The sequence below is a fragment of the Esox lucius genome, chromosome 7 (genome assembly GCF_011004845.1).
Source record: "Esox lucius isolate fEsoLuc1 chromosome 7, fEsoLuc1.pri, whole genome shotgun sequence".
NCBI lineage: Eukaryota > Metazoa > Chordata > Actinopteri > Esociformes > Esocidae > Esox > Esox lucius.
In genome coordinates, this window is record NC_047575.1 from 7281067 (window position 1) to 7296729 (window position 15663).

Here is a 15663-nt window from a genome sequence, read left to right on the forward strand (position 1 = left end):
CTTTGTAGATGTGTTATTGCATTCTCAATTGTACAGTTTTAAAGTACTCTTAATTGCTGTGTTGGTTTAATGTACCACTGTATAGCAAAACTATCACATCATCAAAAATAGAGATGTCATGATTCCATATATTTTTTTTAATCACTAGTTGTGGTGCTGCTTAACCAAATTGGTGTGAATTAGAGAATCTGTTTCAAGGACACTAGGTGTATGACTAAAGGAATTAAAACAAATAGTGCTCAGATACAAAGACACGAGTTGGTGAGGATAATTGATGTACGTTATTGTAGTACCATAACTGTATACTAAACATGGTCATGAATTTGAAGGAGATGTTGTATAGCTATGATTCTGGCATTACTTTTACCAACATATTGCTTTACCAGTTTCCTGAAAATACCTCCCTCAATGATCCCAGTGGCTGGTAAACCAACACACACAGAAAGCCATATAGCTTTGAGGCTAAGTACTACTCTAAATGCTGTCACAAACATCAATTATATTTTTGTCTTTGGTTTTATATACTGTAAATATATGTATCATGTATAAATGAGCTGTATTTTTAATGTTTTTTTTAAATAAAATCTTTCTGTTATTACATTGTTGGATTCTCAAGTGTACATTTTACATTATTCTGTTGCCAATCGCCTTTTTTCTCAAGTTGTTCCAAGGTAACCTTATATAGCATTCAATACACACTGAAATCATTAACCATTTGAAATGTCATTAAAATACAAAAAGCACTGTAAATGGGGCTCTGAAAGATGGTTGATTGTGAATGTTGTTGAGTGGCCAAGCAAAAGCCCAGACTAGAACCCTGTTGATTTGTCTAGAGCACATTCTTCCACTAATCTAGGCTAAGGTTGGTTCTAGCCCACTTCAATATATGCAAGTGTGAACACATGCTTAGGCCAGGGCTTTGTAGGCTCTTAGCCCAAGTCTAAGATGTACTGTGAACACATGCTTAGGCCAGGGCTTTGTAGGCTCTTAGCCCAAGTCTAAGATGTACTGTGAACACATGCTTAGGCCAGGGCTTTGTAGGCTCTTAGCCCAAGTCTAAGATGTACTGTGAACACGCCTTATGGGACTCATGAGCATCTCTTAGTCAGATCCTGGGTCAGATTTGGCGCAACAACCTTTTCTCTGTATCTTGTGTTCTGGACGTTTATGCATTCATAGATGATCCATCGGACAGGCCTTTATGTGTTACTATACACCCATATTGTTAAGATCCAACCAGAGCAAGTTTCAATCCCAATGAAAGGATGGACAGTCCCAACTTACTCTATAATGATTTCCCAATTATTTGCACCTGTTTTGGTACACCTGATTCTAATTTTAGCCATTGTACGTGATGGTCAAGGTAGGGTTAGGGTATACAAACTTTTTCCACTTTTTTTTTATATGATTAGTTAAATTGGGTTAACTTTACCAATGACTGTGGTTGGAAATTAGTTTAGATATTCTTTTATCCAAATATTCTGGGTGGAGTATTTTTTCACATGATTGTAAATTAAGTCTAACACTACAAAATGTGGAAAGTGAATGGGTCTGAATACTTTCTGAAACCACTGTATGTGATGAGTAATATATAATATGTATACAAGCTATATCATCTTCAAATGATAGCTATATTTATATCCAAATTCCTTCAACCAGTCATATTGATTAATCAGGCTTAAATATAGTTAATACCCCCGTAGCAACAATTTCATCTGAATTATATTTTAATATATAGGGGTGGGGCAAAGATTGAACTTGAGTAGAAACAAACCTAAAAACAAAGCAAATAAAACCAATTCAAATGTTTGTATTGGTGTCATCACCAGTACAAACACATTTGATAAGTCGTTTTTCACCAGTTGAATAGGGTAATGATGGGGGTGATGACACAAGGGGGACCCCAAGGGGGGCCCCAAAAATATTAGGTTTCTGGCAGACAGTTGTGGTTAACCTTTGGCATTGTTGCTGCAAATGGAGGACATAGCTGCAGCGAGGACATATTTTCTTATGCAAATTAGGTTTGTGGCAAACTTCTACTGGACCTCTGGCTAACTTTGTGAAAAACAAATATGTCTCCATCATTTAGCAGACATTTTTATCCAAAGTGATTTACTGTAAGTACAGGGACATTCTTCCCCAGAGCAACATAGGCATAGGGACACAAAGATAATTGGCCCAGTCGAGATTCAAACTGGGAACTTTCTGATTACAAGCTTGACTCCCTAACCGCTGAACCACTTAATTATATTTTTGCTGCAAATTCATATTTGCTTGTTACCAGAAGTGTACTAGAAGTTTGGCACTACTTGGAACTTATTTTATCCAACAAAGATAGGCCCCAGTCCCGCACAAAAATACATCAAAATAAATGTCAAAGTCTCAATTTACTACTGACAGTAGGAATAGTATAATACACCTGGCACAATTCTGATACATGTGGTTGTGACTTAATAGTTTTCTCTTGCTACTCAATGTCAGTCAAGCCATTTTCTGATAATGAATCATGTCAATGTTTGGACTGCTAGCTAGTAGTCCAATGTGTAAACTGGTATTAATTACAGGTGACCGAACAGACACAAAGGGCATGTACGCTACACAGCTGCCTTGAACTCCTGGAGGCCCCGTGTCTGCATTGAAAAGTAATTCAATGTAGATATCAAATAAACAAAGCAGAAGTCAGAGGGTCTCCCAAAGTCTTTTCCCTTATACAAATATTTTTGTGACCCATCAACCAAAACAAATTATGTATTTTCTGACCAATGTTTACCATCTTAAACATTGTTGAAGACCCGTTAGTCTGTCGAAATGTAATACTTTACTCTAAAGGAGGTATGGTTTGAAAGCTTTAGAAACTCAGGAAAACATCAGGATTATCACCAAGAAAAATATTTGTGGTTTAGTTAAAAGAAAATAACATAATTGTTAATGTTCTTTCTTCCCGCTGCCCGATTTACTGCGTGTTAACAGCACTAAGGAGTTCTGAATGAAACAAACTTGTTCCTAAGAAATGTAGTAATTTTGAAGCTTAACATATTAAAATGTTATAGCCATTTGTGCAGAAAATTTACAGAAACCACTTTGTTTACAACCACATTTACTTGTGTAATCCTGGTTCGATGCACCAAACACAATTTATTCCTATAGTTTCTTCTGTGGCTTCATGTTTACATCAGGATCGCAACACATCGTTTGGGAAATGCTGGCAGGATATTAGTCATCAAACAGCACAAAAAAGGCCTTACAACTGCAAATATTTTCTCCATGGCTAAATCAAAATCCGTAGACCTCCCCCCACAAACTTTAAAACTGAAATGTTCCTTGCAGTTGCAAAACGGTAGCCACAAAATGGTGCGGGCAGCCCATCTAAATGGGAGCATTATACTGGTCTGAGTACCAGTCTCTAGCAAAGACTGCAATCCTTGCCAGTACTAGGGACTATAAAATAAGATAAAGAGACTGGCACAAAAACTAATGGTGTGCTGCTTTCACCGTGTTTTCATCGGTGGTTACATACTATTTATACACAATAATAAGAATTGTTTCAAAATCACAGTAGATTCCCACATGATTTTGCTACCCTGTAATTTCAACGATAGGGCAGTCTGTTGAGGATTAGAAATAAATTTACAAACTTAGAAGCAGATGTCTACGTATTGAATACATGGAACTTCAATGAGTGAATCATGCACAAAATATGATAGTTTACCCTACATTTTTGTTTAGAGCTTTTTTGGATGTGCATTTATAAGTTTAGAAAAAAAAAAAAATTCAAATGTAATCATTAGGATATAGCGGAGAAAAGCCTTCTCTCCTTGGATTTGTTAAAATACACAATTCTGTTTTCTCAAAAATAGATGTTTGTGATTTTTTTTAGACAGTCGTTATTTTAATGGTGTTTTTGCTATTCTTCGTCAGTATCGTTTAGTATTGACGAATGAATGCAAATAGCTACCCTTAACACATTTAGAGAGCTCATTTACTTCACCTTGGTTTTTCTTTAGAATGACAAGCCCATCACTTTAGTGTGCTGTCCTCTTGTGTTAATATATGGTACTGCGTAAGACACAGTGTGTTTACAATTCATAGTAAATTCAAACTCATATCTTGGTAGGTAGTACAAAAAAATACATCATGGTCGTTACAATAATCTAGTGTACGGTCCTTCTATTTAGTGCAGTGTTGCCAGATGGGGAAGTTTCCTGCATTGAGCTGGTTTTAGTGACAGTGCGCAGGCAAAATTAACAGATTGTATTGTATTGTAAAAATAGCTTTTGTGCAAGTTTTTATGGAGTCAGCGGGTGATTGTTCGGTATACGTTCAATAAATCTGGCAATCCTGATCTAGTGAATTTTGAGGCTTAAAATAAAAGCACATTTTGTGTTTTGAGATTTCAGACATTTCTAATATTTGCATAATCGTTGTTAAAGGAAGATAACTTTCAGGTTCATCCAATCAGGATAAAATGTTCTTTGAGCTTATTAATAAAAAGGGATCATATTAGATGGCAGAAAAGGAGTACAGGGAATGGAATAGAGCACAGGGAGTGGAATGTTTGCTTAAGATACTGATACTCAGACTAGCTTTAAACTGCCTGTATCCATATGATCCATCAAACCTGCCCTTGCTCTTTGAAACACAAACCTATACACCACTAAAGAAACACAGTGTCCTTTAAGTTGCTTTCAAATAAAGAGATTACATTTACAAGTCACACCTTTTCATCAACTAGATTTATGAAGACATGATTCACAGTCATTTCATTCCTCTACCTGACATTGTGCAGGTAGGCATCCATCATTCAGAGCAAGAATGTCTGGTTGGATTTTTTCTCCACATTCCTATATTACAATAGTTCGTAAAGAAAAACGAAGGTTGTTTAACGCCAGTGCTGTGAATAGATCAGCTAATCTGGTAACTTATTTAGCAGAGGATATGGACAGGAGTCTGGGAAAATGAAGGCTCAATAAAGTATGTTATTTTGGTACAGCATGTCTCTATAAGACTACCTCAGTGGTTTCTCTCCTTTCATAATCAGACAGTGTGACTTCAGCGAAAGAGAGGGAACCCAAACTCTCATATCATCCTGAACAAAGCAAAACCCGAAATATAAGGAATTTTCCCCCATATTGTGAGAATGTTCAGTTGTATTTTTCCCTTTCGATCACACTAATATGACCGTGCATGTTTTACATCACCCTGTACACCATGGTCATCTACAACATGTAAGAAGCAGACATCTATTAAGATACTTGTAAATCTTTGGAAAATCTCATTTCAAATGACTGAAATGGCAAATCTACATGTGCACTTATGTACAACCCTCTTGTTCAGCACACTGTGAAGGTTGGAGGAGAGAACATGATTCAGGCCAATTCAATCATTTTGTAGCCCTCCTTCCTTTTGAGCAAAAATTGTTAATTTCCTTCTGCATAGATACTGTGAACCCAGGAGGCTTTTGAAATTGCTCTCAGATATGGTCTGCTTGCATTAAAATTGTACAGGAGGAATCATGCATAAATATAGGCACCGGCCCCATCAAATGGTTGATCACAGCTTACACAAAATCGCAGTGAGCAGGATGGAAACAAGCACTGAGGAAAAATATATATCTTAGGAAGTACCAAGGGTTGAGAAATGTAGGACATATTTAGGATGTTGGTAATAAGCATGTGAACATATGGTCTGAAGGTGTTACATATTAAAGGAGAAAACATCCAAATTCTCCAAGACCATTATCAATGAGCAGGGTGGCTAAAAGAGATGATCATTTGTGCGGTACCACTAGTCACCACCAGGGGCATTTAACATGAAGCAAACTGCAATGAACGTTTCACAGTGCATATCCACACTCCTGTGTATACAAATATAGGTCCTGTAGAAACACAGCTGACAAGTTCATCTGCACATATAAGCTTTGGTTCCATCTATGATAAAAAAAAAAAAACGTCAACAAACGATAACAGCGCTCTAGGTGTGATCAGTTTCTCGTCTTAAGCCAAGTAGGCATCGCAAAGTGTTGCGCCATTTCGCGTGTGCTCAAGCAGTGCTAACACGACACGATTTCCGCTGCGCTCTGGGTCTTTCCATAAAGAGGGAGAAAAAAGTGTAGCTAGATTTGTTGTTGGACAGGTCAGGACAGTAACGGAGGCTGTTCCTGTGGAAGGTGGCATAAGCACCCAACCACAGGGTGGACTGGTACAGTTTAAGCTGTGTTCCTTCTGTAGGGCACAAGACGAGGCATAAGTACAGGCAGGAACATGAAGTGATAAAACAGTGTCATTCCTCTGGTCATTCAAGTGCTTGCAACAGCTAAAACAGACCACAGGAAGGTAGATGTGGCAAAAACCTTTATCATGTTTTATTCAGTGGTAGACTAGAGCAAATTTGGCCTCCCGGTATTCAGTGTAGAAGTGAAAAATGCCTGGTAAATAGATTGGGAGCTATTGAGAAATTGTGTTAAAGGACTGTATGGGGTTGAGAGGCAACGGCGAGAAGACTGACAGGACATTCAACAAAGGCACCGGCGGTCACTCTTAGTGACCTCCTCAGAGGAGTGCACCACATTGGGCACAAAGCCACTCTTAACTCCCTCCCAGCCCTCCTGGATGTTGATGTCACCACTCTTTACAAGCTCAAAGATGTCCCGCGTTAGCTCTGTGAACGCCTTTTCCACGTTGATGGCGTCACGAGCCGATGTCTCCACGTAGCGCATTCCATAGGCACCTGCTAGCTTCTCGGCCTCCTGCTGGCTCACCTGTCTCTGGGACTCCAGGTCACACTTGTGGCCCACCAACAGGAAGACAATGCTATGCGGCTGGACATGACTACGGGCCTCCTCCAGCCAGTCATGCACATTCTGAAAGGAGCGACGATTGGTGATGTCGAACAGCAGCAGCCCTCCAACAGAGTTACGATAGTAAGCCCTGGTAATTGACCTAGAGAGGTGGAGGTGTAGACAACAAAAAGAAACAGAATTGAGAGGTAGTAAGTATGGACAATCAGTGAAAAAGACAAATTACAGACGGTGACAAATTAAAGGGAAAACCTGAATAAATGAGTGGAATTACATTACAAATACAGGTTCTTCCAATACAGATGCTTCTTGAAACACTTTGTTGGTTTTTCCTTAATTCTTCACCCATCTGTATGTGACATGCTTAAAGTGCAATAAAAGATATATGGTTTGGCTACAAGATCAATAAAACAAATAAAATAATATAATATTGTATAAGAATATCAACAGATGGCCATCAACAAAACATGTATTTTCAACATATAAATTGATGTTTTCAATGGAAGATAAAAAAAGGAAAATACAAAGAATGTCACCTGAATCGCTCTTGTCCAGCAGTGTCCCAGATTTGAAGTTTAATTCGTTTCCCTGGTTCCATCTCCACAAGACGCGAAAAGAAGTCGACGCCGACGGTCGGGTCGGACACCTGCGCAAATCGTCCTTCTGTGAATCGCCGAATCAGGCAGGATTTTCCTACTGTCGAGTCACCAATGACGATGAGTCGAAACTGGTACAGCCATATCGCTTCCATCTCGCACACAATCTAAGGCCAAAATGAATAACTAATTAACACAGATTGTAGCTGCTTACGTTATTGTGAAAATGGTCTATAGAATTACCTAATTTAATGCTAGAATCCTTAGCTGACACATCACATTTTCACACATTTAAATGAGAATACCTACTGTGCAAATGTCTTAAGCATCTAAGAAAATTGTTTAAAGGTATTGATCTGACCATTAAGTGTTCATATGTTACATAAAACACTATATAACTTAAAGTAAACACAAATGAACATGAATACAATGAAAGGTAAAAATATGTGTTTTGAAAACAAGTTAGTATTTTGTGTCCTCCTTGAAAATGCTAAATTTTTCATTTTTTAAAGTAGTTTACCGGGCATTTCTGTGTTAAATTGGGTCAGTGCTTTTGCAGCATTTGCCATAATTCTTCATTTGACTTTGGCAGCTTTTTGATTCTGCTCTTTCTCCTCAGAAGGTGGGGTTCTGAGATAGCCAGTCAAATACTGTGAGTGTTCCATGTGCAGGCTTATGCTCTTACTTTTTCTAGTATTCATTTGTATTTGTATATATTCGATTGTTATACGTTTTGGGAGCAAATAAAAAGTTACTGCAGAGATACATAGCTTTTTTAGCACTTTTTCAGGTGGCCGAATACTTTTGTACAGTACTGTACATGCTTAAAGTGTACCGTCGAACACCATGACAAAGTAAAATATAGATCTGTTTTACATTGTCTTCACATATGTTTATCTCAATTGTCCCTCCTACTTGAATGAGCTTTTGTTTCCTTGTAGATCAATGTTTCTCAACCCTGCATGTTTCAGATCTCTCCCTGCTCTGTCACACCTGATTCAAATGATCAACTCATTATCAAGTCCTTCATGAGCTCCATGAGGTATGTCAGGGCAGGGAGAGATCTAAAACATGCAGGGCAGGGAGAGATCTACAACATGCAGGGCAGGGGGAGATCTAAAACATGCAGGACAGGGGGAGATCTAAACATGCAGGGCAGAGAGAGATCTACAACATGCAGGGCAGGGGGAGATCTAAAACATGCAGGGCAGGGAGAGATCTACAACATGCAGGGCAGGGGGCATCCAGGAGCAGGGTTGAGAAACACTAATGTAGATCTTCATATCCATTCAGACATATGCAACATCCCTTTTTCTTTATACCCAGAATTTTCAAAGAAGTTGGACTCATGTCATTCTAATACAAAGCTCCATCTGACTGGAATAAACATCCTTTTTTTTTTTAGATCTATTACCTATTTGCACTGTTTCAGGATATCTTTATTTTCTCATTTTAAAACAACCTGTTAATGCTTTTAATGTGTGTGTACTTAAAATAAATCTCATGATAAAATGCTTGAAATACTCTTGATGCTAATATAATTGATTTATTATCTGGGTCATCTGATCCAATTGTTCCTGTACAATAGATGAGGACTGGGATATGGGTGGGAAAGGGTTAGATGAGGACTGGGGTATGGGTGGGAGAAGGTTTGATGAGGACTGGGGTATGGGTGGGAGAAGGTTTGATGAGGACTGGGGTATGGGTGGGAGAAGGTTAGATGAGGACTGGGGTATGGGTGGGAGAAGGTTAGATGAGGACTGGGGTATGGGTGGGAGAAGGTTAGATGAGGACTGGGGTATGGGTGGGAGAGGGTTTGATGAGGACTGGGGTATGGGTGGGAGAAGGTTAGATGAGGACTGGGGTATGGGTGGGAGAAGGTTAGATGAGGATTGGGGTATGGGTGGGAAAGGGTTAGATGAGGACTGGGGTATGGGTGGGATAAGGTTAGATGAGGACTGGGGTATGGGTGGGATAAGGTTAGATGAGGACTGGGATATGGGTGGGAGAAGGTTAGTTGAGGACTGGGGTATGGGTGGGAGATGGTTAACAAGCTGTTTGTATTTGTGTATTTGCTGTGTATGTTTGTTATGTAATAATACTTTTGTATGTGTTTTAATTTGTATCTGTGTATTTTATGTGTATGTTTGTTATGTAATAATACTTTTGTCTGTATGTGTTTTAATTTGTATCTGTGTCAACAGGACCCCCTCGAAAATGAGATGCTCCATCTCAAGGGGCTGTCCTATCAATAAATCAAATTACTGTAAAGGCTCAAAACGTGTTTTTGATTATAATTCTACCATTATAAATTGCATCCATAACTCTATGAATTTCAGAGTGGTTACATTTCACCCATCTTTCAACTTTTTACAAAACAATAACTCTACTAGTTTAATAACTCTACTACTGACCCAAATATCCTTTAGTGTTAACAGTGTGGTTCTATTTTGATGTAGTTCTGTCTGATAGCTTATAGTTCAGAATATTTTTTCGAGGCCTACTCGTGAGGACATGTGCAAACACAGCCCAACATCCAAAATCGACTTAATGGTTGCTAATAAGTAGGTTAGGATTATCAATTTCGAATTTCAATAAGATACAGCGTCTGGAGTCTTCTTGAAAAACAGGTATCCTATTTGCCTGTCAATGCTTATACTAGTCTATAATAATAGAAAGGCCGCTCCTTTTTCCACGATAAATGCTTTGATGAACCGAGAGCCCTTGCAAAACACCACTCGCATACTCTGCTTCCAAAGATAGGCTACAGAGTCAAACTTGTCAAATGCAATACATATCAGAAATATATATTTACTTAAAAGTAATATTAAAAGGACAATCATCAACATTTTTGCTTGCAAATAGCCTATCTAACGAATAAACTATTAATTTCACGCTTAATGAAAAAAAGAGCCATCTCTAAATCTGAAGATTATAAAATAGCATACCTTGTTAGATAAGCAATCAACGCCAGCCAATAGAAACCCCCATGATGTTGAGGAATATTTTCTTTCGAAGATACTTTATCAAACAGTGATCCCAGGAGGCTTAGTAAAACACGGTATAACCCCAAGGAGTGATCCGCAAATAGGCCTTGACCTCGGCTATCCGCTAGATATTTAATTCTACACAGGGATCTGTTAGGCTTTTGTAGTGGCGCGTTTGATGTGAAATAGGCTAGTGGCCTTCGTTACAACGGTTTGATTTCATGGTCATTTCATGTTTAAAGACAGACATGTTTGCGAAAATCCGCTGAGGAAATGGCAGTAACAACAGCATCGCATAGCCTGACTCATCCCTCATCAGCACCATTACCGTAATAACTCACACAGCAACGCAGATGATTTTTGTGCCGTTTTCACTCTCCTCTCAACAAAATGTAACATATGGTAATGTAACCATAGTTCTTTATAAAATGTATTAGATTTGGGTTATCATAATGACATAAGAAAAACAAAGAAATATCCTTGTGGAGAAACAACATTTAACTGGATTACTGTAGCCTATTACCTTCTAAATGAGTAGTTACATTGAGTGGTTGGTAGACGTTTTCCTGTAACCTCGAAAGTACATGGTTTAACGAACCAAATCCTTGTGAACAGAGTACATTTGGCATTGTTTTATTTTATTTCCTGCAATTACTGATAATAACAACAATAGGGGAGAAAGTTAGGAATATATATAGTGTTATTGCTGAATCGTGTTTTTACTTTACAATAAACCTATTCCACTGATCAATTGTCCCAGCTAGGCCAATGTGTAATCTGTTGTTGTTAGTAAAATGTAAAAAAGAAGAAACAATGCATGTAGGCTACGTACGCCTCCTGTGATACCTATTCTCTCAACAGACGAAGGCATACGCAAGGTTATTGCAGGGTATAGAGAATAGGTGTGGCTGAGTGTTGGCAGTTTTCAAATGTTTGGGTGTTATGACATCGCAGCAAGCTGGTCTCGAGGTTCCTGGAGGGAGATAAATATTAGCAGCTATTGTAGAACTATACAACGTTTACAGTTTTGAAGATATCGTAGAATGCTGAAAAGTTTAACAGACAAGTTATTTTTTGTGGGCAACAGTCTACGATTTATGGAAGTTGGTTTACATCATTTTCTTTACTTTATCCTTTCGAAATGAAGGTTCACTTTCTGATGTCCTTGAGATTGGCATACAGAGAACATATACACGAAGTGGAAACACATAAAGAATGTCTGGCGCGTGAATGAAATTATTAAATCATAATCTGTCTTCCAGAAAGCCATCATCACCAGCATATTGGATCAGACAGACAATGCAGCGGGAGCATTTGTTCAAAGTTCTTGTTATAGGGGACCTTGGGGTCGGAAAAACGTCAATCATCAAGCGGTATGTCCATCAGATATTTTCTCAACATTATCGCGCAACTATTGGGGTCGATTTTGCGCTCAAAGTAATGCACTGGGACAGTGACAACGTTATACGATTACAGCTATGGGATATTGCCGGTAAGTAATACACTTTTTTAACTTTACATGTCCCATTATTGTAGGCTACTTACAATGATGTCTTCCGATACATGGCAGAATATCGGAGTTCCCTGAAGTTGAGCATTTTGTGTAAAATCACTCAATATCAATGAATTTACGTATTTATGGTAATGATCTTACATCTTATCTAAATAAATACAGTTATATTGATTATCCTAATAAATACAGGATCCCTGTGATATTTCATGTGCACAGCTGAGGAATGTGTCTTGTGTTGGGCTCAGCTGGTCTCATGGTCATTAGAGTCACATGAGCACTAATAGTTACTTCCAGAAGTCTTTCTTTTTCTCACTCTCTCTCTTTTCCCCCTCCTATCGCCCTCTGTCTTTCCCTTTGTAATTTGTAAAATGTGAACTATTTCTGGAGCTTTAGTCTTGTGCCAGATTACAATACAGTATATTTAGAAAACATAAACACATATAATAAAAAAAAACACAGACCAGTGCTGTGAACCTCTGAACTTGATGTGCTCAGCTCTTGCTTTTGCTTGTCCCAGGACAGGAACGCTATGGGAATATGACCCGTGTGTATTACCGGGAAGCTGTGGGAGCCTTGGTGGTGTTTGACGTGACCCGTGCCTCCACGTTTGATGCAGTGCTCAAATGGAAGGATGACCTGGACACTAAAGTTAACCTCATTCATGGCAAACCTGTCCCAGCTGTGCTGCTGGCCAACAAGTCTGACCAAATGTTCTCCCAACAGTCCAAACTGGATGCATTTTGTTTGGAAAATGGATTTGTGGGATGGTTTGAGACCTCGGCCAAGGTGAGTGATAAAGAGACAGACAGGGAAAAGCTTCAGTACATTGTAGTTTGGCCTTTGCCAACTGCTAACTTTGAGCTCCTCTATGACTGGCTAAGTTATATTTACAATGGTTAAGATACACTTAAATGGTACCTGTTTGTGTTTGTGTGTGTGTGACAAACAGACCTCAGAGTCTTAATGATTCTGAACACATTCCAGGGACTAATTGTCTGCTATCACTTGACAGTGTAGATCGCTTTTGGTCTTCATTATAAATAATGTGTATCTGACAAAAGCCTTTGATTGTCAGCTTGGGCTAACTTAAAGTGTTCAATGAAATGCAGTCACATTTAGCTGATAAATACACGAGACCACTTGCAGGGAAACGTTTGCATATCCAGTGGTACATATGACAGGACACAGGCTAGTTAGCCAGGAGGAATGTGAACAGTAACGTGTGAAATTGAACGGCAAGCTGTGTGTTCCCTCACAGAAGAAACCTGAGAAGAACAGGACACTCACACACACTCTCTAATAACTTACTCAGTTGGGTGTGAAGGCTGGTTGGGGAGTTGTTTCACTGCAGCCTAACCAGCTGATAACTATACATTTATAAAGATGAAAGATAAGCAACATGAGGTATAAGGAATTAACATTTTACGACAACACCTGGGTAAAGACCAAAACTAAAGGACCAATGTACTCTGGACAGATGAGTCAAAGGTTGTTTGGCCACAACGCCACATTTGGTGAAAAATAAAACACTGCCTTGGAACAGAAGAACCTCATACCAACCATAAAAGCACTGATGTGGTGGCATTATGGTGTGAGCTGTTTGGCTGACTTATGGCCTCACCAACTTGCCGTCATTGAGTCAACCATTAATTCTTGACGAGAATGTCAGTCCATCAGTCAAAAGGCTGAAGCTAAACCAAACGTGGACACAAAAGCGAAGCTAGAACAATATGTCTCAAAAGAAGAAATTGAAGGTTGTGGAATTAGAGTCAAAGCCCAGTTTTCAGTTCTGTTGAGCCATATTGGGCCCTGTGGGGGGACTTGAAGCTGGCCATCCAAGCAAGAATGCCCACAAACAGGACACAGTTAAAGCAATACTGTAAATAAAAGTGGGCAAAAATTAGTTCTCAGTAGATGTAAGAGACTGATAGACAGATAGAAAAGCTACATTAAGATATGTCAGCCAAACGGGGCAACATCTGCTACTAAAGCTGTGGTTGTACAGATTTTTTCCACATAAGGAAATTGCATTTCTTTTGATTTTTGATGAATATTATTATTTATGCAAAGTATAATCTTATTGCAAAGTATAATCTTTCACTTTAATTTATTAAATTATTAAATGAAGATGACATAATCCTTAAATCCAAATATATAACAAAAAATACAAAACTTACTAGGGGTTTACTTACAATTTCACATGACTGTACATCTGAAATGTATTTGTCCCTACAAAATGCTAAAATCAGTTACTGGGTAAAATTAATTACAAAATATTAAGTTGTTTCCTGTGTAGACAGAGTGCAATTTCTGATAATTCATAATAAGTTTGGTTCAACCTGGTTATTATTGTCAGGAAACGAAATACCACATTAATCAGATAATGTAACAGGCTTGGGTTGTGCAGGGCAATATTGACATTTAGCTGCAAGTAATTTTTGTTGCTTTTATTTTTGTTTCATCTCATAGGAGAACACTAACATCGAAGCAGCAGTGAGATGCCTGGTTGAACACATCATGGCCAATGAAGAGAGTACTGCCTTGGATTCAGACCCAGATGTGCACATTCTGCCTGGGTTCAACCACAGTCTTAAAGAGAGAGTTCGCTGTGGGTCATGTGGCAAATTCTGATCTATTAAAGACAAATAAGATAAAGGAATATCACACCTTTAATGCTCTGTATGTGTTTCTATGTAGCTCATCTAACTATTCCATTAAATACATTTTTAATTAAAGTTAAAAACGCCATGGAAAACATATTATGACAGAGATATATTGTATTGCTCTATGTAAATGTTTGAAATTGTAAAATGTGAGTATATAACGAGTGGGGAAAATATTATTTTCACAGGAAACAAATTATTGTAACTTATTAGAGTGAACAATCTCACTGTGAGTGCAGGGCTCTACCTCATTTCATTCCTCAGACAACTAAGTGACAAAGAAGAGCATTTCATGGTTAGGAGATGATCACATTATCTACACGGTCATGTAGCCAAGGATATGTGTCAGCGTGGTGTAGAGATGTTGTGATGACAACTAAAAAAATTAAACAAGTGTTTCAAATCGGTTAATGACTGTCCCAGTAGGACACCTTTTATCCAACTCAAGATAAAACCATTCTAGGGTTGTACATGAAACCCAAAAGAGTTCTATTTGGAAAGCAGAAGTGTCGTATGTGGATCCCAAAAGTGTTATTCAAAGGATTCCCCCACAAGAAAGGCCAAATAACTGTTTTGAGACCTATTTTTTTAGAGTTTATAAGAGTTCATGTCATTATTCTATTTCTCTGCAAGAACCTGCTTTCCCTGGCGTTGTTTGTCATATTGTACACCCAGTATCAGGCCTATTTAATGAAATAAAAGCTACTTGATGTGGGGATCAGCAGCGTACCTTGGTGGCCTGTGTTCTGTGTAATTGGTAAGAGCATGGTGCTTGCTATGCCGGGTTTGTGGGTTTGATTCCCAGGGGGGCCCGTGTGGAAAATTAGGAAAATGTATGCTCTCGCTGCTCTGGACAAGAGCATCTGCTGATTGACTTAAGATGTAATATGTAGGTATTGACAGTGTTGGTTGTCCAACAGAGAATGTTAATACATTATTGTTACTAAGCAACTGCAGCATTACTGTATATACATACATTCTCTCATCCTTTTCCATGCCCTCCTTCCATGGTGGCTGGACCCCAGAATGAGGCTTGGCTAGAAAGGGAGAATAACAGTGAGTTTAAAACCCATACATTATTAGAAAAATACTCAATGCCAAATTTGAC

General features: G+C 38.5%; 2 protein-coding genes across 4 annotated transcripts; one reads left to right on the top strand and one right to left on the bottom strand.

Moving 5' to 3' along the window:
- Positions 1–4455: 4455 nt before the first annotated feature.
- Positions 4456–15654, bottom strand: LOC105024664 (ras-related protein Rab-39B). 2 transcript variants are annotated; one of them, XM_020048365.3, is made up of 3 exons: positions 15532–15654; positions 7333–7559; positions 4456–6938 (listed from the first exon to the last, which is right to left on the bottom strand). In XM_020048365.3, exons 2-3 carry the CDS (start codon positions 7545–7547, stop codon positions 6512–6514), a joined length of 642 nt encoding a protein of 213 aa, XP_019903924.2. In that variant the 5' UTR covers positions 7548–7559; positions 15532–15654; the 3' UTR covers positions 4456–6511. The 2 variants fall into 2 exon arrangements, with proteins under 2 accessions (XP_019903924.2, XP_010893044.2); XM_010894742.5 differs by lacking the exon at positions 15532–15654 and adding an exon at positions 10341–10658.
- rab38c (RAB38c, member of RAS oncogene family) lies at positions 10736–15279 on the top strand. Of its 2 annotated transcripts, XM_034293294.1 has the most exons (4): positions 10736–10781; positions 11642–11871; positions 12410–12678; positions 14362–15279. In XM_034293294.1, exons 2-4 carry the CDS (start codon positions 11679–11681, stop codon positions 14521–14523), a joined length of 624 nt encoding a protein of 207 aa, XP_034149185.1. In that variant the 5' UTR covers positions 10736–10781; positions 11642–11678; the 3' UTR covers positions 14524–15279. The 2 variants fall into 2 exon arrangements, with proteins under 2 accessions (XP_034149185.1, XP_010893055.1); XM_010894753.3 differs by lacking the exon at positions 10736–10781 and having other exon boundaries at positions 11313–11871.
- Positions 15655–15663: the final 9 nt, after the last annotated feature.